Source organism: Cebus imitator, unplaced genomic scaffold (genome assembly GCF_001604975.1).
Source record: "Cebus imitator isolate Cc_AM_T3 unplaced genomic scaffold, Cebus_imitator-1.0 Scaffold328, whole genome shotgun sequence".
NCBI classification, from domain to species: Eukaryota; Metazoa; Chordata; class Mammalia; order Primates; family Cebidae; genus Cebus; species Cebus imitator.
This window is the reverse complement of record NW_016107643.1, coordinates 2,156,151-2,183,294: the sequence shown is the minus strand read 5'-3', so window position 1 is coordinate 2,183,294 and position 27,144 is coordinate 2,156,151. Positions and strand designations below refer to the sequence as shown.

At 49.9% G+C, this 27,144-nt stretch overlaps 1 protein-coding gene across 1 annotated transcript in view; it reads left to right on the top strand.

Moving 5' to 3' along the window:
• The window catches only part of ADRA1D (adrenoceptor alpha 1D), a 29,138-nt gene extending 11,291 nt beyond the window's left edge, over window positions 1-17,847 (top strand). Inside the window, exon 2 of the mRNA XM_017504847.2 lies at window positions 16,363-17,847. Coding sequence (XP_017360336.1) covers window positions 16,363-16,964 — 602 coding nt within the window. The 3' untranslated portion in view covers window positions 16,965-17,847. The remainder of the gene's footprint in view (window positions 1-16,362) is intronic.
• The last annotated feature ends 9,297 nt before the right edge of the window (window positions 17,848-27,144 follow it).

Here is a 27,144-nt window from a genome sequence, read left to right as displayed (position 1 = left end):
AAAAAAAAAAAAAAAAAGAATATCCTGACATTAGTCTTGATTAGGACGCCTTTTTCCACCTGTCACATGCATCAGCCCCACTCAGTGTAGCTCCTCCCATTCTCACACCCCCACCCGCAGCTAAGGGCACACACTTCTCTAAGTCTGCCTTTGGCACTGTCACCCGTGGCTGCCAGATCCTCACACTCAGAGGGCTCTTTTTTCTTTTTTTTTTTTTCCCCAAGAGACAGGGTCTCTCAGAGCAGAATAATGGAGTGAAATTTTTGTTTAAATGTTTTTTAAAAAAGAAACAGGGTCTTACTTTGTTGCCCAGAGTCCTGCCCAGACTCTATTGCAGTCGTGTGATCACAGCTCACTGCAGCCTCAAACTCCTGGATTCAAGCAACCCCCGACATTTCAGCCTCCCCAGTAGCTGGGACCACACCTGGCTAGGGATCTTTTTTCCATCCTTTCATTCACTCCTGTATGTCAGTTTGTCGGTCTCCTCTTTCTTCTTATGATCCTTCAATCTCTTCCCATCCCCCTCCTAGTCTTCTGGCTGCTCCTTCTCAGTCGTCCTCAGCAACCCCTCTCCCCTTCAGATCCACATTTCCAGACAAGCCCTCTTCAGCTCCAGCCCCAAGTCCAGCTACCAAGGTCCCAGCAGCCCCTCAGACGGCCTGCATTCGTTTCCGGTTGCTGCTGTAACAAATTACCATCACTGAGTGGCCTCAAAGAATGTATTACCTCCCAGTTCTGAAGCCAGGAATCCTAACATCCAGGCCTCAGCAGCGCTGCATCTCCTCTGGAGGCTCGAGGAGAATTCTCTCCCTGGCCTCTTCCACCTTCTAGAGGCCACCAGATGCCTCGGCTCGTGGCCCTGCCTCCATCCATCCGCCGAACGGTCCCATTGCCGCTTCTGTTGAACGGTCCCTCTCTGGCTCTGAGCCTCCTGCCTTCCTCCCTCCTATCTGAGGACCCTTGTCATTACTTTGTCCCCACCTGGATTCTCCAGGATAGTCTTCCCATCTCAGGACCCCTGTGCCATGGAAGGTGACATTCACAGGTCTGGACATCCCGAGGGCATTATTCCATCTACCGCATTCCCATGCCCCAACCACACTCCTCTCCCAGGCCCACCTTTCTGCTTCTACCCTCAAGCGTGCCACTCCCCGCAGCTTCTTCATCTTGGCAAATGGCATCTCTGTGTGTCCTCTGGAGTCCAAGCCGCGAACCTGAGCATCAGCCTCAGTTTCTCCTCGTGCCCCACTCAGACACTCTGACCTCCCAAACACCCCTTCAGTCTTGTTTTTCCCATTCTCACTCTCCCACCTTAATTAACTAATTAATCACAAGAACAGATATCCTGCATGCCAGGTGCTATTCAAATCATTTTATCCCACTGACAGTCCCATGAGGTAGATGCTATTAGCAGCCCCATTTATAGATGAGAAAACTGAGGCACCAGAGAGGTTGAGTAATATGACCAAAGTCCCCCCAGCTTATAAGTGGCAGATCCGGCACTGGAACCCAACCACTTTGGCCCCAGAGTCCATGTTATTATTTCTTGCCTGGGTCAGAGGTCGGGCTGAGGCCAGGGTTAAGTGTTAGTTGGAAGCCATGTTTTCAGCTTCCCGTCTCACCGAAGCCCTCAGCCCCTACACACATCTCCCAGGCTCACTTCCATGCCTTGGATGCTGGCCACGAGGGGATTTTGAGGGCTGCCATGGGACATGGCCCCTTCTGGCATGGCTTGATCCTCTCCCAGACCCTGGCAGACCCCCAGAGTCCCTGAGGAAGTCTCTGAGTTCCTAAGCCCATCTCTGGCCCCGCCTGAGCCCAGCCCCACCATGCACTCCACTGCCCCACCATGCACCCCACTGCCCCACCATGCACCCCACTGCCCCACCATGCACCCCACTGCCCCACCATGCACCCCACTGCCCCACCATGCACCCTGTGTACACTCGAGGCTAGGACTTCCCTCACTTTGCGAGTGGTCACCTAGGAGAACAGGGTCTTGAGTCCCTGAGAGCCAGTGTGGAGCACAGTGGGCAAAGCCCAGGCAGCTCACTGCTGGGACTCCCGGACAGCGCAGTCACTGCCTGGGAACCTTCTCTCCCCTGATATTAGTGCTGCTCGGCTCACCCCCAGGAGCCATTTGTAAGTGTGGCCTCAGAGCTGAGAGGCTCGTGCCTGGATCAAAGCCCAGCCTGGCCATGAGGCAGAACTGCAGCCTTGCTCACTTAGAGCTGGGGGTGTGGTCATTCCAAGACCACAGATCAGGAAATAAGTGAGTTAAGAAGTGACAACAAAGAGGAGAAAGAAGGGGGAGAAAGAGGGAAGGTGCGAAGAGAGAAGCGAGAAGAGGAGAAGAGAAAAAGTCAAAGAGAAATGGGTAGGGCCTGGTGCAAGCCTAGAGGAGGCAAGAGGATGCCGGACAGGCCTGTGGCTCATTTCCCTAACTTGAGCTCCACCAGGCACCTCCATGGTTGTAGGAGCTGCCCTCCCTTCACCTGCTCCTCAGCTACAGAAGGGAGTCCGGGACCAGCCCCAGGTAGCTCAAGGATCCCAAGGTAAACGTGGGGACACAGAAGGACTTCGGACCTACACCTGGTGCATCTCAAATGAGATGCAAGTACCTGTCAGTTACCTCTCACCACAGAAAACTGGTGATACAAGGAATGTGAGAGACTTGGCTTGGCACAGCAGGCCCCACGGTGCCTTCAACTCACCCCTTCAAGTCCTCACAATCTGTCTGAGATCTGGACAGTATCCAGATCACCCCTTCCTGACAGCCTTTCATGATTGTGTCCCCTTAAAAATGGCCTTATCTCTTACCACTCTCTTCCTCCCCTTCTCCACTTTGGCAGTCCTAAGTTCCCAGGTTTCTCTCCAACTTGTCAGGCACACTGCTGCCTCAGGGCCTTTGCACATGCCCTTCCCTCTGCCTGGAATTTTCTTTCCTCAAATAGATGCATGGCTCACTCCCTCACAGGGTCTTCAGGTCTCGGTTCAAGTGTACTGTATTAGAGAGGCTTGCTGACCCTTTATAATGTAGCAAAGAGGCCTGCAAGCGGCAAAGGTCCCAGCCTCTCCTGGGGAAGGCTGCTACTGAGCTCCAGGGTCAGGGCCATTGCGTGAGCAGCTGAGAGAACTGGGGGAGAGGAAGGGAGTCTGGGGCTGGGAATTCCTTCTCTTCTAGCCTGCTGACAGGGTGGGAGGAAACCTGAGTATCTAGAAGGATGGGGTATTTTTACTCCTCTGTATCTCTGTGGCCAGGGGAATGGCTTCCTGTGGATAGAAAGGTCCCAGTGGAGGAGAGGGTAGGAAGATGGGGGAGGCTGGGGTGCAGCATCTGATATTTCATGGTCGTCTACAAGTTATGAGCAAGGCTGGCTGTGAATTCTGACAATCTGCCAAGAACAAGTTCCTTCTGGTGATGCCAAAAGGGCGCTATTAATCACACAGTCCGCCCCTTGACTTCAGCGCCGTCTGTCCTCAGCGAGGCTTGGCCAGTTGCTTGGCTCTAGCCACATCCCTCCCTGCCTTAGTAGCGTCTCAGCAGCTCCTGCAGGCCTGGACAGTCCTGTTCCCTAGGAAAACAGACTGGCTGATTATAATCTGGGCTGTAAACAACCCCCTGCTTCAGTTTCCCCAACAACATGTGGGCCAGGCTGAATGTTTGCAGAACGATGGCAAGGTTGGTGTGGACAGGATGCAGTGATTGAGAGCAGAGAGGAAGGAGATGAGGTTAGAACTCAGCTGCCCACCCCCAGTGTACCCTCCCACGCTGCTGACACCATCATCACTTGCCTTGATGAATCCAGCAGCCCCCTCACTGGTCTCTTGCTTGTGCCCCTGCCCCCAGAGTCTTTTCTCAACCTGGCAGCTAGAAAGACTTCAAAGACTGGTCACATCACTCCTCTGTTCAGTTTCACCAACAATATGTGGGCCAAGCTGGCCCAGCCAACATGCCAGAGAGTGGCTTTTCTTGCTGACACAGGAGAGGCCCCACCTCTTCTGACCAGAGAATGCCCAGCCCCCGAGACATTAGGTTAGACTCCTGACACAGGCACCCCAATAGAGGGAATGGGGAAGGCAGACAGGAGCGGCCCAGCCACCTGGATGGCAACTCGCCACATGGGAGGACAAGAACAAGGAGCAGAGAGGAGCAGGCGGGAGTCCTGTTTTGGGCCTTTTCCTCCCTGCGTCCTTACTGCCCCTCTTCAGAGGCAGGTTTATGCGGCCACCCCCACCCCCACCCCACTATAAGCTGCCTGTTGAATGGGGAGAAATGAATGCAAATGTGCACACTCAGACCCCACCTTTCCCAGGAGGGGGCAGAAGAGTTATGATGGCCACTAAGGACCAATTCCTGGTCCCAAGGTTTTGGGGATCAAGCAAAAACATTTGAAGACATGTCCATGCACTGACAAAGAATGTCTTGGGTCGGGTTCCCTAGAAGCAGAATTTGAGATGGGGGTTCTTCTTGAAGGACTTTTTTTTCTAACAGATCTCATGGTGCTAGGTGATCTTTTTTCTTTTTGAGACCCTGGCAGTTGCCCAGACTGCCTTTTTGCCCAGACCTGCAGTGGTGCAATCATGGCTCATTGCAGCATCAACCTCCCGGGTTGAAGTGATTCTCCCACCTCAGTCTCTGTTGCCCAGCCTGGAGTGCAGTGGTACAATCATGGCTCATTGCAGCCTCAACCTCCAGGGTTCAAGTGATCCTCCCACCTCAGTCTCCCAAGTAGCTGGGGCTACAGGCGTGCACCACCACGCCTGGCTAATTTTTATATTTTTTATAGAGATGGGGTTTTACCGTGTTGCCCAGGCTAGTCTCAAACTCCTGGGCTCAAGAGATTCACCCACCTCGTCCTCCCAAAGTGCTAGGATTTATATGAGTGAGCCAATGTTAGAAATAGATGCTCCGTCCCGCAAAGAAAAATTAGCACTGAGAAAAAGGATCTTTTAGCAACACAGTTTTTACTTCCTGGACGCAGGAAGGGTACCCTCGCTAGCCATTGTGCCACAAGAATACAATGAACAAAGGAAAACACACAAATTTACCCCTTACACATTTGGGGTCATCCGTACTGCTGTGTCTGATCTCCGTTGGCTGGAGCCAGAACTTACAATCTAAACTGAAACCCGATTGAAATTGAAACCCTAACAACTTAAAACTTTTCTGAACAGGTAAAAGCAATGGAGAGCTGGTACATGCCTGTGAGCACACCCAGCACAGATATCTTGGTTAAAGTACAAGGACATGGAATGTACTACGTGCCTGTAAGCATGGCATATTTAACAGCTATGTAGGATACAGCTTAACAAAGTTATTATCACACTTATTCTTTAACAAGAAAGGAAACTTTAAAAAGGAACTTTTCTACTTCCCACAGCCACCATACCCAGCCTGTATGATTTTTTAAATAAATATTTTATTTTTTAGAGTCAGGGTTTCCCTAAATTGCCTAGCCTGGGTTGAACTCCTGCGCTTAAGCAGTCCTCTCGCCTCAGCCTCCTAAGTAGCTGGGGCTATAGACATGCACCACTGTGCCTTGCTAGGAATTTTTTGAAGGAGGGATTTTAGGAGACCCCTGTGAGGGAGGTCAGGAAGCCAGAGGGGAAGAGCTAAACCCAGGGTGTGGTTGAGGCAAAGCCTGGCCTTAGCCCGACCCCACAGGGATCCCTGGGGCAAGGAAGGCAAAACTGGGCCACATTGAGGCAAGGGGGCCAGTCTTCTCTATCACCACATCAGTCTGTCATTGGCTACAGCTGTCCCCGTGGGAAGCAGGTGTCATGGCCCCAGTTGAAGCAGCTCCCATTGACCAAGGGCAGTTGTCCAGAGAAAGGGCAACAGCCACCCTCTGGTAGCCAACACAGCACGTGAGGACCTCTGGGCAGGACACCAACAGCATCTGACTTCAAGCCTAAAAGGGACTAAATGAGCAAAGACTTTTAGTTGGTGAGAGAGATGGCCAAGCAGCTCTCTGGGGTTCCCCCCAGGAGTTTGGGGTCATTCTGACACTCTCTCCAGCTAGCAAGCCCCAGCCCAGTCCCTCTGAGCAGTCTGGATAGATGGACATGGAGCTGAACCTGATGTGGCAGGCCCTGCCAGGCACCCTTGAGGACATGCAGGCCAACAAATGCCACACAGCCTAGTGAAAGCAGAATGAAGTGCACTCTGGGCACGCACACTCCAGAAGCTGCTATCTCCCCCTCAAACTCCAGCAGAACAGGCAATCACAGGAACACCCTTGGAGAAGGTTCTAGGCTGAGTCCAGGCTGAGCTCCAGGGGAAATGCCCCCTATGCAGAAAGGAGGAGGACGAGCCTCCTCACCACACCAGCCTGTGAAAACCCAGAGGCTGCCGGGCGTGGTGGCTCATGCCTGTAATCCCAGCATTTTAGGAGGTCGAGGCGGGTAGATCACCTGAGGTCAGGAGTTCAAGACCAACCTGGCCAACATGGTGAAACCCTGTCTCTACTCAAAATACAAAAAATTACAGGCATGGATGCCTGTAATCCCAGCTACTTGGGAGACTGAGGCAGGAGAATTGCTTGAACCCAGGAGGCAGAGGGTGCAGTGAGCCGGGATCATGCCATTGCACTCCAGCCGGGGTGAGAGAGAGATACTCTGTCTCAAAAATAAAAATAAAAACAACCCAGAAGTGAGATGGGCTCACTGCTGGTGGGGCAGCTGCCAGGAAGAACTAAGGGAGTGGCTGTGGCTCCTGACCCTAGGGCCCCCAGAAGCCTGGTGAAAGTTCTGTTTCTATGTTTAGGTGATGTCAGAAGAGGACTAGGAGCTTAGATGTTAATACTAGACCAGCTCAGATGCAGGTCCTGACCCTTAGGGCTACTTGCTCTCTGGGTAACTAGAATTATTCTGCAAACTGGGATGCCATGAGGATTCATTGAGAGCCACATAAAAGGCCCAGCACGGCACCTAGAAGGTTCTGAACACTCAGAAAGCGTCAGCTCCCTTTTCCTTCCTCTGCACATTAGAGGCCACCTATTCAAGTGCCATTTACTTGTTCATTCAACAGATATTTCACAGCCCCTGCTTTGAGTCAGGCGCTTGTGCTAGAAGCTGGGATAAAAATAAAAACATATTTATGGACAGTGCAAAAACATACCTTTTAGAAAATTTCTCAGTCCAGACGTGGTGTCATATGCCTGGAATCCCAGCACTTTTGGAGGCCAAGGCAGGAGGATCACTTGAGGCCAGGAGTTCAAGATCAGCCTAGGGAACATAGCAAGACCCTGTTTTTATTAAGTGGCCGGGTGTAGTGGCACCTGCATAGTCCCAGCTAACTGGGATGCTGAGGCAAGAGGATCGTTTGAGCCCAGGAGTTCGGGGAGGCATGACTGCACCCCTGTACCCCACCCTGGGTGACACCGAGACCCAGTCTATAAAAACTTTAAAAAAGAAAAAAAAAATTAATCCCATCCCTGCCTTCAAGAAACCAAGAGTCCCATAGAGTAGATGGAGCAATCGCAAATTGTATGAACCTGTAGTTAAATGGGAAAGAAAAGCTAAGCCAAGCTGGGTGGGGAGACGCCTGACCTGGGGCTGCAGGGACTGGGAGAGTAGGCGCCTGGGAGCAGCAAGGTCAGGCAGAAAGGCAGAAGGATCGCAGCCCGTGTGGGAGGACCTGCTTGGGGCTTAACGTGGCTGAATTCGGAAGAAGGCAAGAAGACTGGTCTAGAAACCTTGCGTTTCCCTGTGGGCAGCACCATGTTTCAATTGATTCCTCTGAGCCACACGAAGCCACTGACAGTTTTCAGAAGGGAAATGAGAGAAACCAGCTTTTAAGGAAAAGTCTCCAAACAGCTGTGTGCAGAGTGGAGAGGACAAGGGTGGAGGCCAGAAGCTGTGAGGCCAGGGGCTGTCGGGGGCCGCTGCCGCCATCTAAGCAAAAGGAGATGACAGAGCAGGCCAAGGCTTAGGGAACACGGTGAAGTACGGGGACCTGCTAGAAAGGACGTCTACCGCACAGGATGTGGTGACTAGTTGGATGTGTAGGATACTGAAGAGGGATTCATTCAGCAAACTCAGCTGTTGGAGGTTTCTGAGCAGAGGAGTGATGTGACCAGTCTTTGAAGCCTTTCTAGCTGCCAGGTTGAGAAAAGATTCCGGGGCAGGAGCACAAGCAAGAGACCTGTGAGGGGGCTGCTGGATTCATCAAGGCAAGTGGTGATGGTGTCTGACAGGGTGAGAGGGCATATTGGGGGTGGGTGGCTGAGTTCTAACTTTGCTTCCTTCCTCTCTGCCTTCAGTCACTGCATTCTGTCCACACCAGCCTCGTCATCATTCTGTAAGCATTCCGGGGCCACCTCAGGGCCTTTGCACTTGCTGTTCCCTCTGCCGGAACGTTCCTTCCCAGATGTCCACACACCTCATTCATTCACTCACTTCATTCAGTTCTTTACTTAAATGTCACATTCTCATCAGGAATTTCCTGGCCACCTTATGCAGAATTTATACCGCCACCCCAGTCACATATCATATGTGTAAGGCTTATTCTCTGTGAGGTCTATTGCAGAGTTTAAAATGAGGAAACTGAGGTCTGCCTGAGAACAATTAGATGCCAATTTATTCGGGCGAGGTTCCATGGTCCTGCGGAAAGAAGCCAGGGAAGTCACGCCTGACTCCTCTCAGGCATGGGGTTATATAGGGAGGGAAGGCACTCTGATTGGCTGTGGAGAAACAGGACGTGGACGTGGCAAACTGCTATAGGCAGGTAGGCGGGATTTCAGGTGAGCGGGCTGGACGGAGCAATAGGCCACTGGGCAGGTCTTGGCAGGGCTTCTTTTAAATTTTGGCGGGGTTTTCCAAGGCTGGCTAGGTGCTGAGTGCAGAGTTTAGTGTTGAGTGCAGAGGTGGGCGTGGTGAAACTAGATGCTGAGTGCAGATTCTGGTGACGTAATTTTCAGGCGTGGCGAGGGATGGGCGTGTCCGAGCTCCCGGCGAGGCAACCGGCCTTACAATACGTACACTCATCCCCTATCTTCCTTCCCGCTTCATTTTTTTTCTCCTTAGTACACCTTTACTCTTTGATACCTTTATATTTTCCTTATTTGTTCTGTTTATTTCCTGTCTTCCCCAATGAAATGTAAGCTTCATGAAGGCAGGATAAGTGTAAGATCGACTAGACACCCAAGTGGAGATGTCTAGGAGGCAGCTGGATCTATGAGTCTGGAATTAACGAGAGAGGTCTGAGCTGTAAAGTCAATATTTAACAAGAGGAGCCTGGATGACATTGGCAGGAGAATCCAAAGACAGGAAACTGCAAGACTAAATGAGGTGCTCCTACATTTTAGCAGTGAGGACATGAGGAAGGAGTAGCAAAGAATTTGACAGGGAGTAGGAAAAACCAAGAGACTGTCATCCTGGAAGCCACAGATGAGATAGGCGGCATCCAGGAGGATGAGGGCAGTGTCCACGGGTTGGGGGCCTGGGAGGGGTGGGACATGAGGGGAAAGCAGTGAGCAAAGAGTGAGGTCAGGTGGGGAAGAGGAGACTGCAGGTGTGGGATGGAGAGGTGGAGAGAACAAAATGGTAGCCAGGGAGCCATCAGAGAGGCAGCAGCTATAACCAAGGCAGGCTAGCCGTGGCTTAAGGGTCAAGGGCTCCACCATACAAGTGGGGACACTAACCTTGAGTGAGAGGAGAGACCCCTTCTTTACCAAGGAAGAAGAGGGGCGAGGAAGGCTGGGCGAGTGCCTGGCTTCTGTGGCCTCTGCTTTCCATGTGAAATAGGGGGTGAGATCAACTGCTCTGGAGAAGGGTCAGACTGCAAGGCTTGGAGAGAGGAGTAAAGGTTTAGTGCAGGAAAGGTTAATTGTAGGTAAATATCAGTTTCCTCTCTATTTCACCTTTTAAAGCTAAGCTCCCCACACCGTGCTTGGCACATAGTAGGTGCCTCACACATTCTTGGACTCCTCTTTGTATCACACCTTGCACCTCATCCATTACCAACTCCTTTTGGCTGCCAAACCCCCCGACTTTGCACCACTTCCTTGATGCCACCTTGATCAACACTTCTATCACTGTCTACCTGCAATGCAGTAAAGATTGATATAGGAAAAGAGAGATAGCTGGCAGAGGACAGGAGCCTAGATCGCTGGAAACGTGGCACATGGAGCTGAGGTCAGAGACCCCAAGCGTGTTCAGGGAGCGCTTAAATTGCTCCAGAGTCAGGATCTGGCTGGATGAGTCCCCACACATCCAGAAGGATGAGGAGGTGGAGTGGTGGAAAAGAGAACAGTTGATGAGCTGGTGAGTAGGAGTCCCAGCTAAGCAGAGAAGGAGATGACAGGAGGGATCCAAGGAGCTGGCAGGAGGTCAAAGTACAGATAAGGAAGAGAGAGAGAAGACAGGCAGTTACACTCAGTGGCTAATGGGTTTTAAGTGAAGAAATGAAATGCTCAGGCTTGTATTTTAAAAGGATCCCCAGCTGTGTATAGAGAACAAGCTTGGAGAGGGGAGGGGGAGGACACAAAGCAGGAGCAGGAAGGCGGCTTAGAAAGGCATTGCAGGGGGCCAGGCGCAGAAGCTCACGCCTGTAACCCCAACATTTTGGGAGGACGAGGCAGGAGGATCACTGGAGGTCAGGAGTTCAAGCGCAGCCTGGCCAACATGGTGAAACCCCTATCTCTGAAAAAAAAAGAAAGAAAGGCACTGCAGGTAGACAATGATGGTAGCCTGGACCAAGGTAGTAACACGAAGGTGATACAAAGTTGAGGGGACTTAGGGGCCAACAGGAGTTGGTGATGGAGGAGGTGCAAGGTGCAATACACAGAAAAGAGTCCAGGAATGTATCAGGTACTTACTAGATGCCAAGCATGGTATGGGGAGCTTAGCCTTTAAAGGTGAAACAGACAGGAAATTGATTGTTACCTACAGTGCTCTAGGCACTTAAAAGGGAGTGTGATGTACTGGGGGTGTGAGGGGAGTAAAATAGCTCTGCTGGATCAGGAGAGGGTGGTGTAAGAGAGGCTTCCAGGAGGAGGTGCCACTGGAGCTGGCACTGCCAGATATAGAGGAAGGGCATTCCAGGATAATCATGTGCAAGAACCCAGAGGCAAGACTGGGGAGCCCCTTGTGGCCAGAGTGCAACGTGAGTCAGCATGGCCACTTCGCTGTTGCACGTGAAGACAGACCACAGAGAGACACTGGAGCCACAAGAGGACAAGGCCCCTGGGCCAAGTGCCCATGCTCAGGGGTCTTAGGGCAGTTCCCCATTTCACACTCATGGTATTGGATGGCGAAGGAAATGCCCAGCTGTCCTTCTGACTCCCAGAGATCCCTGCATGAGGCTCTGGGCCATGAGAGAATGCTGAGGGTTACAGCCAGGAGAGTGGGCAGGTGCAGGGAGGTGTAGGCAGTGGACTTGAGCAATGTGGGCAGAGGCAGGTATGAAGTGTAGACCTGCCATCTGTGAGTGGAACAGGAGAGGTCTCTTGAGCGCTGCTCCCTGTGGAATCTGGAGCCCAACGCACAGATGTTTGTATTTCCAGGCAACATGTCTGCATGCGGTGGGCCGAGGGCACGTAAAACAAAGTTGTGGCAGATGCCACTGGTTCCCTACCCATTTCCCCAGAGCTTTAGTGCATGAGGGTCAAATTCTGTTGAAGCACCTGCCCACATTTCTTTGCCCAGGGACTTTCTCTGCACACTCATATGGCAGGCAGAAAGTGTGTAAAGTTAGCACCCAGAGGGAGCAGCCCAAACAATGACTGGGCGTATAAATGCCCCACCTCCCTCACCCTACTGATGTGAGAACACTGAGATTTGTGCTCTTCACAGCCACCCAGAGTTCCCCCATTGCCCATAGTGATTAATAAATTGATAATACGTGATTTACTGGCTTCCTTCTCTTCCTTGTGTCTTTTTCCCACTCCACTCAAGCTGTTTCATTTACCTCCCAAATTAACAACTTGTATTTCTATTCTTGTCAATCTGCTCTGGGAGAGCTCAAAGACAAGCCCTCACCAGGTGGGAAACCCTCAGCCTCAAGTGGGAAAACCTTGGGGCTGAAGGCTGAGTTTGCATTCCAGCTCCTTCTTGTGTAAGGACTTCCCAGCTCACAGCAGACTTCAGGTTGGTTGAGCATAAATTACCACATTAATGTTTACAGCATACTACAGTATACCATGTTGCCCACCAGTCTGAATAAAAACCAGGGTAATAACAATGCCCTTTGGCCAACTTCAGGCTTACCACTGAAAACATAGTCCACTGATTTGTCATCCTGGGCTAAATATAAAAGAATTGTAGCCTGAGTCAGAAGGCTATTTTCAGCACTCTGTCTTACTTCGCAGCCATTGAGCGATGCTGTTCTTGAAGGCCACCTTTCTGGAGGCTGAAGTCAACACCGGTAGCCCCCACATCCAGGGATGGCCCAACCCCTCTCCCAGAGAAAATAATTTCCTTCACACATCCTGACTAATGCGCCAGTGGCCCCTAAACCCACTAGGTCTCAGCTGCTATTTCTGGCTATTCTCCAGAGCTAGGAACTGGGTCCTTTCCCAGATCGAGTTCTCTTCGCTCAAAAGCCACAGAAATGGGGGTAAGTAATAGACACCAATAGGCCAGGCACGGTGGCTCACACCTGTAATCCCAGCACTTTGGGAGGCTGAGGCAGGCAGATCACTTGAGATCAGGAGTTCAAGACCAGCCTGGCCAACATGGCAAAATACTACTAAAAATACAAAAATAAGCCAGGTGTGGTGGTGCATGCCTGTAGTCTCAGCTACTCAGGAGGCCGAGGCAGGAGGGTTGCTTGAGCCCAGGAGGTGGAGGTTAGAGTGAGCCAAGAGCATGCCACTGCAATCCAACCTGGGCAACAGGAGAGAAACGCTATCTCAAAAAAAAAGGCACCAATACTTATTAAGAGCCTGCTAAGAGCTGGGACCTGAAATATATGAATCTTCACAAAATTCCTTCTAGAAAAATAATGTTAAAAGGAAAGTAAGACTTAGATGGTCACATAACTTGCTCAGAGCTACATGACCAAGGTTTGAGAAGCCTGTGCCACGTGATGCTATGGGACCCTCCTCCTCCCCTGTGGTGTCTCTCTTAGCACCAGGAACTGTCTCTGTATGGTGGGCTGGGGGGTAATAAGCAAAGTGGATATTCCCCAGGTCAAAGAGAGGGGAATGGTGCCTCTGCCTCCTCAGTATGGATTCCTGCTCTTTTTTCTTTGATGGCAAGGGAAAGAGAGAGAAGGTCCCATCATTTGCCAAGGACCCCCCCACCCCTGGCCTACTTGGTCTCATAGGTACCTGTAACCTCTATCCAGGATGGAACACCCCTGCCCCCGCTGCTCTCTTGCCCCTACTGCTGCTGAGGGTGAGTGAGGATGAAAGAGTGGCCTCTGCTGCCTAGATTGTGCCTTTGCATTGGGTCATGTGCCTTGCTGGAAAAACGGCCTTTTCTGGGCCCATGGTAGGTATGTTAGGGGAGACGTTTTTGGAAAGGAGGGTCTTCCTGGCACAGCTCAGATCCCAGTGCTCCGGCCCCATCCTGCCTGGCACTCTCCTTTTTCAAAGCCATCCCAGAAGTCTTTCCTGACCACTTCCACTGGAACAGCCCCATTGCCTTGCATTTCAACAGCCAATGGGCATTGTGTTTATGGAGGCTTAATTCCAGGCTCTATCTCTCACCTGCTTAAAGATACTCATGGCTCCTGAGCATCCACAGAATAAAAACTCAACTTCACAGCATGTAGGCCTCTCCACTATTTGTCTCAGATGAGATTTTTCTGAGTTTATCCTATAGGATATTCCCAGGATCCAAACTTGGCATTTTCTTTCCCACCTGTCCTTTAAACCTGTAATACCCTCTGCCCTGCCTCATCCTGGCTGACTCTTGTACATCCTCTAAGACCCCTACACTGTCTCTGAGCCTATGGCTCCAACCCTACATGAACACACAGCTGTAAATGGGAAGCTACAATGGAGGTTTTGTTCTGTTAAACCTGTTGTAAATTGAAAATATCACAGGCCAGGTGCAGTGGCTCATGCCTGTAATTGCAGCACTTTGGGAGGCCTAGGTGGGTGGATCACGAGGTCAGGAGATGGAGACCATCTTTGCCAACATGGTGAAACTCCATCTCTACTAAAAATATAAAAATTAGCTGGGTGTAGTGGCTGGGTGGCTGTAATCCCAGCTACTCGGGAGGCTGAGGCAGGGGAATCACTTGAACCATGGAGGCAGAGGTTGCAGTGAGCCGAGATCATGCCACTGCACTCCAGCCTGGTTACAGAGTGAGGCCCTGTCTCAAAACAAAAAAAAAAAAAGAAAAGAAAAGAAAATATCATAGGTCAAAATCCATTTAATACATATAACCTAGCAAACATCATAGCTGAACCTTAAACATCCTCAGAACACTTACATTCACCTACAGATGGGCAAAATCATCTAGCACAAAACCTATTTTATAATGAAGTGTTGCATGTCTCACGTAATTTATATCGAAAGTGAAAAACAGGATGGTTGTTTGGGTACTTAAAGTATGGTTTCTACTGAACGCATATCACCTTTGCAGCACTATAAAGTCAAAAAATTAAGTCGAACCATCGTTAAGTCAGGGACCGTCTACACTGAGCACCACCATCATCACCCCACCTGCATCTCAGTGATACTCACATTCTAGCTAGGAAAGAAGAGCCATGTGTAATGCCTCCTTGTGTGTGTTAGCCCAGCACAGCGCCTGGCACAGAGCAAACCTTGGCCAACATTTAATTCCAGGGTTCTTATCCCTTTTTGTTACAGACTACTTAGGCATCTGGGGAAACCTACCGGTCCCTTCTCAAAGTCATGCTTTCAAAAACATGAAACAAAATACAAAAGATTACAAATGAAACAGATTTTATTGAAAAAGCCATCAAAATATTTTTACAGGAAATGTGTGACTTAATAATGAATGTGCTTCTGCATAAAGGTATTACATACCAAGATCTAGTTCAATTGTTCTGGGACCATTTGTTGAAAAGACAAATGAATAGACTACCTTATCGCTATTGAATTAACTTTGTACCTTTATCAAAAATAAATTGACTCTCTGGGTCTAAAAAAAAATAACAAGATTTAGTGGTGCATTCTAATGACTGTCATTTCCCAAAAGTGAGGCGCATGGAGACTATTTCAGAACATCCACAACAACTGAAAGTGATACGAAAATATCTATGGGGACTGCTCACATTAGTTTGAATTATATGATCGATTAAAGAAAAAAAAAGCTTTTAAAAAATTAACGTTAGTTTTATTTGGAAGTCTTAATGAGGACTACAGACTAAGACCTGTAGGCCAGCCCTTCAGAGAGGTTGTCTCAGACTGCTCATGAACAGTATTTTAATCTACTGTTCATATATAAGTAGTGGGGGATCCATTTATATTAAACTTGCTAAAAGTTCTATTAAAGCAGAATTATATTGAGTTTTGGGTGTAAGAGTATATCTGTTCATAGCAGCATAATTACTAACCTGTTCAGACGTTATCTTATGTGCAGGAAGAGGCAAGGACTAGCGTCATTTATCATTTCAGGAATATAGTGACTCAGACAAGAGATGTGGCAGGGAGGTAGGGGCATACGTTCTATCCTATTTTATCTTGAAAGCATCTTTCCAGAGAGCTAAACTTTGTCACAGAGTCAGGGACTTTAGGAAATTATGCTGGCGCACAGAAATGAGCAAACAGGCCGGGCGCAGTGGCTCACACCTATAATCCCAGCACTTTGGGAGGCCGAGGTGGGCAGATCACAATGTCAGCAGTTCGAGAACAGCCTGGCCAACAGGGAGAAACTCCGTCTCTACTGAAAATACAAAAATGAGCCGAGCGTGATGGCAGGAGCCTGTAGTCCCAGCTGCTCGGGAGGCTGAGGCAGGAGTATTGCTTGAATCCAGGAGGCGGGGGTTGCAATGAGCCGAGATTGCCCCACTGCGCTCCAGCCTGGGCGGCAGTGTGAAACAAAAAAAAAAGAAAGAAAGAAAGAAAGAAAAGAAAAGAATTGAGCAAACATGGCTTATGTTTGCTACTTTGTGTCATAATAGGAAACTGCCAATATTGCACCAGTTTTGAGCTACAAAAACAGCAATTGCACGTGGTTTTGTCTAACTCTACTCTGGTTTGTTGCCTACACTCATTGAAGGAAATCTTCAATATGAGGTAGAGGTGAGTGAAACCAATTATTATTTTTCCCTATCCAAGTTCATAGACCTCCTGATTTACAGCACGGATCCCTTGAGAACTCCTAGTCAATGACTCAGCCAAGGATACTCAGCCAAAGTATCTCCCCTTTGTGCCCAGGGCCTGCCTGGCCTCCCCCTACCCAAGCAGCTAACCAGTGTTGGCCTCTGCCTCCTACAGGCTCCCTGTTCCCGCAGCTGAAGCCATCGGAGGGCGTCTTCAAGGTCATCTTCTGGCTCGGCTACTTCAACAGCTGTGTGAACCCGCTCATTTACCCCTGTTCCAGCCGCGAGTTCAAGCGCGCCTTCCTCCGCCTCCTGCGCTGCCAGTGCCGTCGTCGCCGGCGCCGCCGCCCCCTCTGGCGAGTCTACGGCCACCACTGGCGGGCCTCCACCAGCGGCCTGCGCCAGGATTGCGCCCCGAGCTCGGGCGCCGCGCCCCCCGGAGCGCCGCTGGCCCTCACCGCACTCGCCGACCCCGACCTCCCAGGCATGCCTGAGATGCAGGCTCCGGTCGCCAGCCGTCGAAAGCCACCCAGCGCCTTCCGCGAGTGGAGGCTGCTAGGGCCGCTCCGGAAACCCACCACCCAGCTGCGCGCCAAAGTCTCCAGCCTGTCGCACAGGATCCGCAACGGGGGCGCGCAGCGCGCAGAGGCAGCGTGCGCCCAACGCTCAGAGGTGGAGGCCGTGTCCCTAGGCGTCCCCCACGATGTGGCCGAGGGCACCACCTGCCAGGCCTACGAGTTGGCCGACTACAGCAACCTACGGGAGACTGATATTTAAGGACCCCATAACTAGGCCGCAGAGTGTGCTGGGCTTGGGGGTAAGGGGGACTAGAGAGGGAGGCTGGCTTTGTTCAAGAGGCGCCATGCAAATCAGAGACCCGGAAACTGATCGGGGTAGCTGCTCTGTGGCCCCCCTGAGGAACTGGGCGAAGCTTGAGGCTGGAGCCCTTGAAAGGTGAAAAGTAATGGGGCCCCCTGCTGGACTCAGGTGCCCAGAGCTCTTCTCTTAAAAGGGAGGGGCTGCGGGCTCCGTGAGGCCATTTGCTCCTAATCTGAATTTGAGAAACACTGCCCCATCCCCCATGCCCTGAACCCTGAGTAAACAGCCCCAAGCATGGCCAGGAAGGCCTGCCTCTCCTCTTCGGGAGAATTGGCACAGAAGCTTTGTGGTCAGTTGCCCCAGTGCCTCCCTTAGGGAAAAAGTCAGTGGGTCCATGTCTCCTCAATGGACAAATTTCTCATTCTTACTGCCGACTGGAGGAACCCAGTAGACCGCCACCCACAAGCTTTGGTGGCAGATTGTATGGCCGTCATACAAGCCTGTTGTATTTATCCATGGGCCCTCTGTCCACCACCCAGGCTCCTCCGTGCACCCCCATCACCTCGCCCTGCCCCCTCATTACTTCCCCTCAAGGGCCTTACTGTTTACACTCTGTACATAGCTCATTGTGCCTGTGTCCATCACTTCTTGCTGGGATTCCGAGCTACCCAATTGGAGAGCTTTATTTGTCATTTTGAGACATATTTATTGGTAAGAGTACTTCTATTTTGTCCACACTGTGCAAACTGTCCCTCTTTAGCCCATGACTCATAAAATCTACTTTTTTCCCCTAAAGTCTTTCAAGAACTAAAGGCCCACAACAGAATAGATTGGATCTACATTTGCCTTTCTGGTTAACTTAACTGACTCTAACTGATGGCTGCTGGGACTTTTAGCATAACCAAAGGACTTGGAGGTTTGTTGGGTTTTAAAACTCAGATGATTAGTCTTGTGAACCAAATAGTAATCCTAAGCACAAATACTCCCTTTGTCAGTCTCCCCAGATGCTTATGTGATGTTCTGAGGGCCTCAGTGAGGAAGGTGGCCATCAGGTAAATGGGTGAAACATAACTTTACATGAAAAGATATATAAGCCCGAGTAGGTGTACATGGCTAGTAAAAGAACCCATACCTAGGAACCATGTTTGTTAGCTTTGAGTAAAATGTCATATTCCCATTTGTCGTATTCCCATGAGATTGTAGGCATTTTAGCTGGATAGTATCAACCACATATATCCAACCAGCATGGGGGTGACGGCGTGGCCCAGTGGACCCTTGGGAAGAGAGTGGGTTAGACAATACACTGGGGTGTCTGGGGGTGCTCTGAACTGGATGACCCAGCTGCTGGGTCCACATAGACCAGTATTTTGAGCCCAAAATTTCCATTCTGTACTAGGCAGGTAATCTCTCTGAAAGGTCACCCACAATTTCAGGCATCTCACCCAAGTTTTACAGAGTTAAAAAGGCAGCCAATATCAGGGCTTGGAAGCAGACATTTCACACCATGAATCTACAGTAGGTTCTGAGCTTTCAGGCCTGGCCCCCCCTGGAGGCACAGGAAGGGAAGTTTATGGCTGGGAGCATGTTGGGTGCTGACAGAATGTCGCATACTCCAAAGAGGCTCCACTTGGCAGCCCACTGGCTGCCCTAAAGCTGGGGACACCAGGGGATAGCCCTCACTGTCTTCTGGCAGAGGTAGGGGACATCTGTCAAATCAGTGGTCAGTAAGGGGGCAGACCCCAAGTGTCAAAGAATTGAACATTGACCTCTGGGACAGGGGTGAGCCACACCTGTTTCAACAACAGCCTTGGGTTTGTGGAGGGTCTCTAAGCAGAGCCAAAGTTGGTTCTGTTGCCAGAAAGGGGTCCCTATCGAGACCCCAAGAGAGGGTTCTTGAGTCTTGCACAAGAAAGAATTCAAGACAAGTCTATAAAGTGAAGGCAAGTTTATTAAGAAAGTAAAGGAATAGGCCGGGCATGGTGGCTCACACCTGTAATCCCAGCACTTTGGGAGGCCGAAGTGGGTGGATCACCTGAGGTCAGGAGATTGAGACCAGCCTAGCCAACATGGTGAAACACTGTCTCTACTAAAAATACAAAAATTAGCTGGGCATGGTGACGGGCACCTGTAATCCCAGCTACTTGGGAGGCTGAGGCAGAAAAATCACTTGAACCCAGGAGGTGGAGATTGCAGTGAGCCAAGATCATGCCATTGCATTCCATCCTGGGCAACTCTGTCTCAAAAAAAAAAAGAAAGTAAAGGAATAAAAATGGCTACTCCGTAGGCAGAACAGCAGTGTGGGCTGCTCAGCGCTTGTACTTATCGTTACTTCTTAATTATATGCTAAACAAGTGGTGGACTATTCATAAGTTTTTCAGGAAAGGGGTGGGTAATTCCCAGAACTGAGGGTTTCTTCCCTTTATAGACCATATAGGGTAACTTCCTGGCATTGCCATAGCATTTATAAGCTGTCATGGTGCTGGTGGGAGTGTATTTAAACATGCTAATGCATTATAATTAGCACGTAATGAGTGGTGAGGACAATCAGAGGTCACTTTCTTGGCCATCTTGGTTTTGGTGAGTTTTGTTCAGACTCTTCCTGCAGTCTGTTTTATCAGCAAGGTCTTTATGACTTGTATTTTTGTGGACCTCCTGTCTCATGCTGTGACTAAGAATGCCTAACCTCCTGGGAATGCAGCCCAGCAGGTCTCAGCCTCATTTTACCAGCCCCTATTTAAGATGGAGTCACTCTGGTTCCAGCACCCCTGACAGTCCCACATGCCAGGGCAGCTGATCCCACAGAAAGTCAACAGTGGGGGCAAGGGGGGGGAGGGAAGAGAGCCTTCATCAGAAGGATTTGTGGGCCTCCCTGCCCCAGTTAACAGAGTGGGAGCGGAAGCAGGAAGGCCAGCAGCTTGCCCTGTACTTGCTCTAGGCATGATAATCAATCTGCAAAATACATCTGATATTGGAGCCTCCACCCCCTGTCTCTGGGTACAGGAGCCCCCTTAACACAGCTACCTCCTCTTGTATCCCTGCACCAAGTCGTGAGCCTACAGGAGGGGCAGGAGGGCTTCAGAGCCCCCAGCGAGAGCATGCCACAGCAAGGGCATCCAGGGACCTTGTTCTAATCATCAGTAAAGCACTGTGCTGCTAACATTGGTTCTGGGACTTGGCAAAGGGTCATAGTGGCCAAGAGGAAGGGAGAAAATAGCAACATCCCTTCTGGAGGAGACAGCCTCTTGGGAATGACTTGGGGACCATCTGAAAGAAGTGCACTCACTGTGCCATTTCCTGGGTCCTCAGGTGCTCAGACCCCCAGCCCAGCCCACATATCTGATTACAGAGACTGTCCCTGAGATGCAGTTAAAAAAAAAATGGGGCCATTGCCTCCAGCTAGTAGGAATTTCTTTACATGATCCTCAGGGGATGGGGTGAAGCCTGAGGGAGTTTGTGAATGGGAGAGGGATGGTCCTGTGAGATGTGACCCAGGCAGGGGCAAGCCTCCGAGGACACTAGTGTTCACCCAAGTGCCCACCCTCCATCCTTAAGGAGCCTCATTCCTACTTCCCATCCAAGGACCCCAGTTCCAGTCTGCCCTTCCTCTCCAGCTGGGCTCTCACTGCCCACCTTGCTTTCTTCCCACACTCTTCCCGGGACCTCTGTCCCCAGCATCCCCAGGGCTGCTTTTGCAAGTCACCTGGGACCTTCCATTTGCCTGGTCTCCTCCCCGTCTTCTGGGCTGCAGTCCACACTGGTGGCCGCCCCTGCTTCCTGGAATGTTCCCGCCCTGCCTCTGAGCACGCCTGCTGGGATCTCTTCTGACCTGCTGACCCTCCTCTTTCTCTGCCTCCTCCACAGGCTTCTGGCTCCATTCTTAAATGCTCCCCAGGGTTTTATTCCTCTTTTTCTCAACTCTTCACACAATTTCATCCACTCCATGTCATCTCAATGACCACTTGTACAGAAATGACTCCCAAGAGGCTGTCTCTAGCTCCAGATGTTCATGTTCACCCTTCCCCTGGGTGACCCACACACACCGCAAATACACAAGGCCACTTGCCTCCTGCAATATCTCCTATCTCCTCTCCTCCCTTGGGCATGATGGCGCCCCTGACCCTGTGGCCCTCTCCACTCCCCATCTTTCAGAGTCCTCACCTTCCCCACAGATCCCCTGCTAAGCCCTGCACTTCTTGCAGCCTCCCTCGTAGCTCACACCCAGTCATCCTGGGTTGCAACAGAATCTGCACCTGCTTTCCGCAGGGGAGAGGGCTGTGTCCCCAGGGCTGCTTGGGGCTGTGCTTAAGTGTGTACTAAATGTTGGATCTGGGGAGTTGGCCCGCTGACCCTTCTCTGGGAACCCTCATTGCCTGTCTGGCGGCTGACTCACCATCACCATCCTTGCAAGGCCCTCATCCCTGCTGGTCCCACAAATCCTCTGAGGGCTAGATGCTGCAAGGAACCAGCTGTGCCCTGGACTTTGGCAGGAACATGGGCTCCACGCACCCTCCAGGTCACCTAATCCTCCCATCTGGAGCCCTACCCTGCCCCCAAAGGCTCCTCACTGCTATGCTGCAAGCCAGCCCCTTAGTTCCTCCTCCTCCGGGTGCTGACAGGTCCTGGAGAAAGTTTTGGACCTCATCACCCCCCCTCAGTGACCTGTCAGAGCTTTAGCTCCTCAGAGCCCTCCTGACCCTTTTCTATTCCCATCCCACTACACCCCCAGGGGTTACATGTTCACTGTCCACTTGGAAAAAATTTCCTTTTTTTTTCCTTCTTGTGGCTTCAGGAAAGCATAAAACCAGATGCTTGTAAAGGCTAAACTGCTCCTACAGCCTCTGTGCTCATGGCTCTCTGGGGAGCCCAGTGGACCGGTGCTTACTGGGCCCAAGTGGTGCTGGGGCCTTTGGGCAGGGGGACATTGCACCGCTGTCAAGGGTCTAGGCAGGACTTTCTTCCCTTCCCCAACCCCCAGCAGTGAAACAAAGGGAATGCGGAACAGGACGCCGGCTACATTCTAAAATTGCTTTGGCCTGGGGAGGAACTAAGTGGAACTTGCAGGATATGCTTGGAATGAAGAAGAAATCCAGGAGCTAGGGCCACAGCAGGCTGAGCTTTCAGAGCTGGGAGTCGGAGGTAAGAGTGCATCAGAAGCATTTGCAGACACCTCAGCCGTGACATTTGCAGATGTTTCTTCAAGGATTCACAGGACTCCACCATATGGTTTTGGTCCACCTCCTTCTGTCCTGCCAGAACCGGAAAAAGGAATCTCAGTTCCTTTTCCTGAGAGAAGGAATCAGCTTGGTCCCTCCCATTTATCCACTAAGCCAAACCACAAAGGTCATTGGTCCCTGGCCAACCTATAGATTGGCTAACTTTGGGTCAGGTCTGAACAGTGAGGGCGGGCACATGGGAGCCAGATGGATCATGTGAGGCAAAACACAGCTGTCTGGGCACCAGCATCTGAGGGTGGGGGCGGGGCAGATAATGATGACATCCCTAGCACACCGGATCAGCTAAGAGCACAGCTGCAGGCAATAAGGAAGTAGATCAATAGCTGCTTAAACCTGGGGCATTATTTTTCTCACTTGATAAGTATACGGTAGGTGGTTGCTGGTATTGCCAGTCAAGGACCCAGGCTCTCTTGTTTTGTTTTGGTTTTTGAACCAGAATCTCACTCTGTTGCCCAGGCTGGAGTGCAGTGGCACTATCTCAGCTCACTGCAACCTCGGCATCCTGGGTTCAAGCAATTCTCTTGCCTCAGCCTCCCAAATAGCTGGGATTACAGGCATGCACCACCACGTCCAGCTAATTTTGTATTTTTAGTAGAGACGGGGTTTCACCATGTTGGCCAGACTGGTCTCGAACTCCTGGCCTAAAGGGATCCACCCACCTCTGCCTACTAAAGTGCTGGAATTACAGGCATGAGCCACCACGCCTGGCCAGACCCAAGGTCTTTCTAAGTGCTTCTTATTGTGTGGTGTGTTGGCTTCTGACCTCTTTATTGTCCCATCATGACCATCATGTTCTTGTTCAAGGCAGAGAAAGGAGAAGGATCTGGGCTGTCACATCCACCTCCTTTTATCAGCTTGCCCGGAGCCGCCTCTCCCCCTGCACACCCGGGGTCTTCCGGGTCAGAACTGGGTGGCATGACCACTCTGCCCAGGAGACTGGTAAAATGAGAAACAGGATGGTGTGGTTGGCTTACAGCAGAGGTGCAAAAATTCTGCAGGCCAAATTCAGCCCACCACCAACTAAGAATGGGTTTTACATGTTTTGTGATGGAGTCTCACTCTGTCGCCCAGGCTGGAGTGCAGTGGCGTGATCTCAGCTCACTGCAACCTCTGCCTCCCGGGTTCAAGCAATTCCCCTGTCTCAGCCTCCCAAGTAGCTGGGACTACAGGCGCATACCACCACACCTGGCTAATTTTTGCATTTTTGGTAGAGACAGGGTTTCACCATATTGGGTCAGGCTGGTCTCGAACTCCTGACCTCAAGTGATCCACCTGCCTCAGCCTCCCAAAGTGCTGGGATTACAGGCATAAGCCACCATGCCCAGCCAAAAAAAACAATTTTTTGTTACACTGAGGAATGGCAAAGTTGTACAGATGCTGGTGCTCCCTTGTCCTAGTGGTGGGCGTGTAAATTGGTAAACCCCTTCCCAGGGTAATTTGAGAGTGTCACCACATGGCTCACACTGATTGCAGGTTGCATCTTATATCTCTGAAGAGTTTATATCTATAATAGGGGTGCAAAAACTGTTTATTAAAGGCAACAGTATAATTGCTGGAAAGTACAAGTCTTTTTAAAATTAGTATTTAGTAGCACAAATAGTCGTAAAAACATTGCTTGGGGGAAAGAAAGAAACTTTAAGGCCAGATGTGGTAGCTCATGCCTGTAATCCCAGCACTTTGAGAGGACAAGGCAGGCAGATCACTTGAAGTCAGGAGTTCAAGACCAGCCTGGACAACATGGCAAAACCCCATCTCTACTAAAAATACAAAAATTAGCTGGGCTTGGCAGCACACTCCTGTAATCGCAGCTACTTAGGAGGCTGAAGCAGGAGAATCTCTTGAACCCAGTAGGTAGCGGTTCATTGTATGACCATATAAGTATCCACTGTGTACAGTATGGAAAGGAAGGAAAAAGAATAACTTTACAGGGAAAAACCTGATAAACACTATTTTAGCCAGTTGATCAAGTTCAACGTCAACAGTCATAAATCATATCAATAGTATGTACCCTTGATATAAGATGAAAATGTCACTTTACCTCTGTGACCTTCCTTCCAAAAAACCTCATTACCTAAGTCTAATTATGAGAAAAACATCAGAAAAGGCCAGCCACAGTGGCTTATGCCTATAATCCCAGCACTTTGGGAGGCCAAGGTGGGTGGATTACCTAAGGTCAGGAGTTTGAGACCAGCCTGGCCAACATGGTGAAACCCCATCTCCACTAAAATACAAAATTGGCCGGGCGTGATGCTGCATGCCTGTAATCCCAGCTACTCGGGAGGCAGGAGAATCGCATGAACCTGGGAGGTGGAGGCTGCAGTGAGCCGAGATCACTCCATTGTACTCCAGCCTGGACAAAAAAAAAAAAAAAAAGAAATCCAGTAGAGGCAGATTCTATAGTATACCTGACTAATAGTCCTCAAAAATTTCCAGGTCATCAAAAACAAGGAAAGCCTAAGAAAATGTCATACTCAAGAGGAACAAAAACAGTTTGTTACCCAGATGCCATGGCTCACACTTTGTTTTTTCTCTCTACTCTCACATCAACACAGAACACTTCTCTGATCAGATGTGGTGGGCTTCCCTCCACACCAAGCAATTCTTCAGCTGACACCAACTGGTGTGTGTAATTCAGCTCCACTTTGGCACCACCTACCTGAGATGGTGTCAGATTCCACAGGTCAAGGGTTCAGTCCCGAAAGATGCCTCCATTTCAGACGCCAATTGCAAGTCCCAGGCTGAGACACGTGTTTCTGACTGACCGGCTATACATCAGGGTTCCCACGACCTCCTGCCTCAGGTTCAATAATTTCTCTTTTTATTTTACCTTTTTTAATCATGAATTTATTTATTTATTTTCAAGACGGAGTCTTGCCCTGTTTTGCCAGGCTGGAGTGCAGTGGCAAAACCTTGGCTCACTGCAGCCTCCACTTCCCGGGTTCAAGCGATTTCCCTGCCTCAGACTCCCAAGTAGCTGGGACTATATGTGCATGCCACCACACCCAGTTAATTTTTATATTTTTAGTAGAGATGGGGGTTTCACCATGTTGGCCAGGATGGTCTCGATCTCTTGACCTCATAATCCGACCGCCTCGGCCTCCCACAGTGCTGGAATTACAGGCATGAGCCACCATGCCCAGCCATTTTTTTTTATTTTTGTTTTTATTTTTTGAGATGGAATCTCATTCTGTCTCCCAGGCTGAAATGCAGTGGCACAATCTTAGCTCACTGCAGCTCTGCCTCCCAGGTTCAAGGGATTCTCCTGCCTCAGCCTCCAGAGTAGTTGGGACTACAGGCATGCACCACCATACCCAGCTAATTTTTGTATTTTTAGTAGAGAAGGGGTTTCACCAAGTTGATCAGACTGGTCTTGAACTCCTGACCTCAGGTGATCTGCCCACCTTGGCCTCCCAAAGTGCTGGGATTACAGACATGAGCCACTACACCTGCCCTCAATAATTTCTTAAAATGGCACACAGGACTCAGGGAAACACTGTGCTTAAGTTTATCAGTTTATTATAAAGGATACAGATGAACATCCCGGTGAAGAGATGGACAGGGCAAGGTGTGTGTGACTCGGAGCTTCCATGCCTCCTTTGGGTGTGCCACCCTCCCAGCATCTCCACGTGTTCAGCAACCCAGAAGCTCATCAGAGCCTGTTGTTCAAGAGGGGTTTTTCGTTTTTGTTTGTTTTGTTTTGTTTTGAGACAGGGTCTAACTCTGTCACCCAGGCTGGAGTGTAATGGCATGAACATGGCTCATTGCATCCTCAACCACCCAGACTCAGGTGATCCTCCCACCTCAGCTTCAGCCTCCTGGGTAGTCAGTATGACAGGTGCAAACCACCATGCCCAGCTCATTTTTTCTATTTTTGTAGACATGGGGGTCTTGCCATGTTGCCCAGGCTGGTCTTAAACTCCTGGACTCGAGCAATCCTGTAACCTGGGCCTGCCAAAGTGCTGGGATTACAGATGTGAGCCATCATGCTCCACCCAAGAGTTGTAATAGAGCTTAATCTCTCACCACCCTGCTTCCCAGGAATTGGTGGGTGGGGATAAAAATTCCAGCTCTCTATTCCTTTAATTACTTGGTCTTTCTGGTGACTGTCCCCATTCTGAGGTTATCTAGGAGCCCAGCCCTAAGTCACCTCATTAGCATTAACTCAGGTATGATCAAAAGGGGCTTATTATGAATAACACAGGACACCGAAGTCACTCAGGACATTCCAAGGGTTTAAGGAGCTCTGTGAGAGGAATCAGAGACAAAGACAAAATACTGTGTGTATTTCCTATTATACCACAGAACCCAAGGAGACATGACAACTAAATATAATGTGGTATTCTAAGAGAGTAAAAGGACATTAGGGAAAATATAACGAAATCTGCATGAACGATGGAGTTTAGTTAACAATGAGGTATCAATATTGGTTCATTGATTTGGACAAATATATTATACTAATTTAAAATGTTCATAATAAGGGAAATTGGGGGGGATGGGAGACCCTATCTTCTCACTTCTCTAAAACTGTTCTAAAAATAAAGTTTATTAATATAAAAAACAGAACTGAAAGACAAAATAAACAAATACACAATTATAGCTGGAGACTTCCACACTATTCTCTCAACAATTGGTAGAACGAAACAGATAGCAGGTAAAATATCTCCAAAAGTAGCTATTCCGTGTTCCCCTTATCTTAATGATTTACTGAGCATGAGATGAATACGTAATTGACTCTTCCTCTACTTGGCTCCTTTCCTCTTACGACACATGAATGACTGTCACAAGAGGAAAATCAGCAAGGATATAGAAGAATTCAACATCACCTTCAGTCAACAGTATCTAATCATCATCTATAAAACACTCCACCCAACAAAAACGGAAGACATATTCTTCTTTTCAAGCGC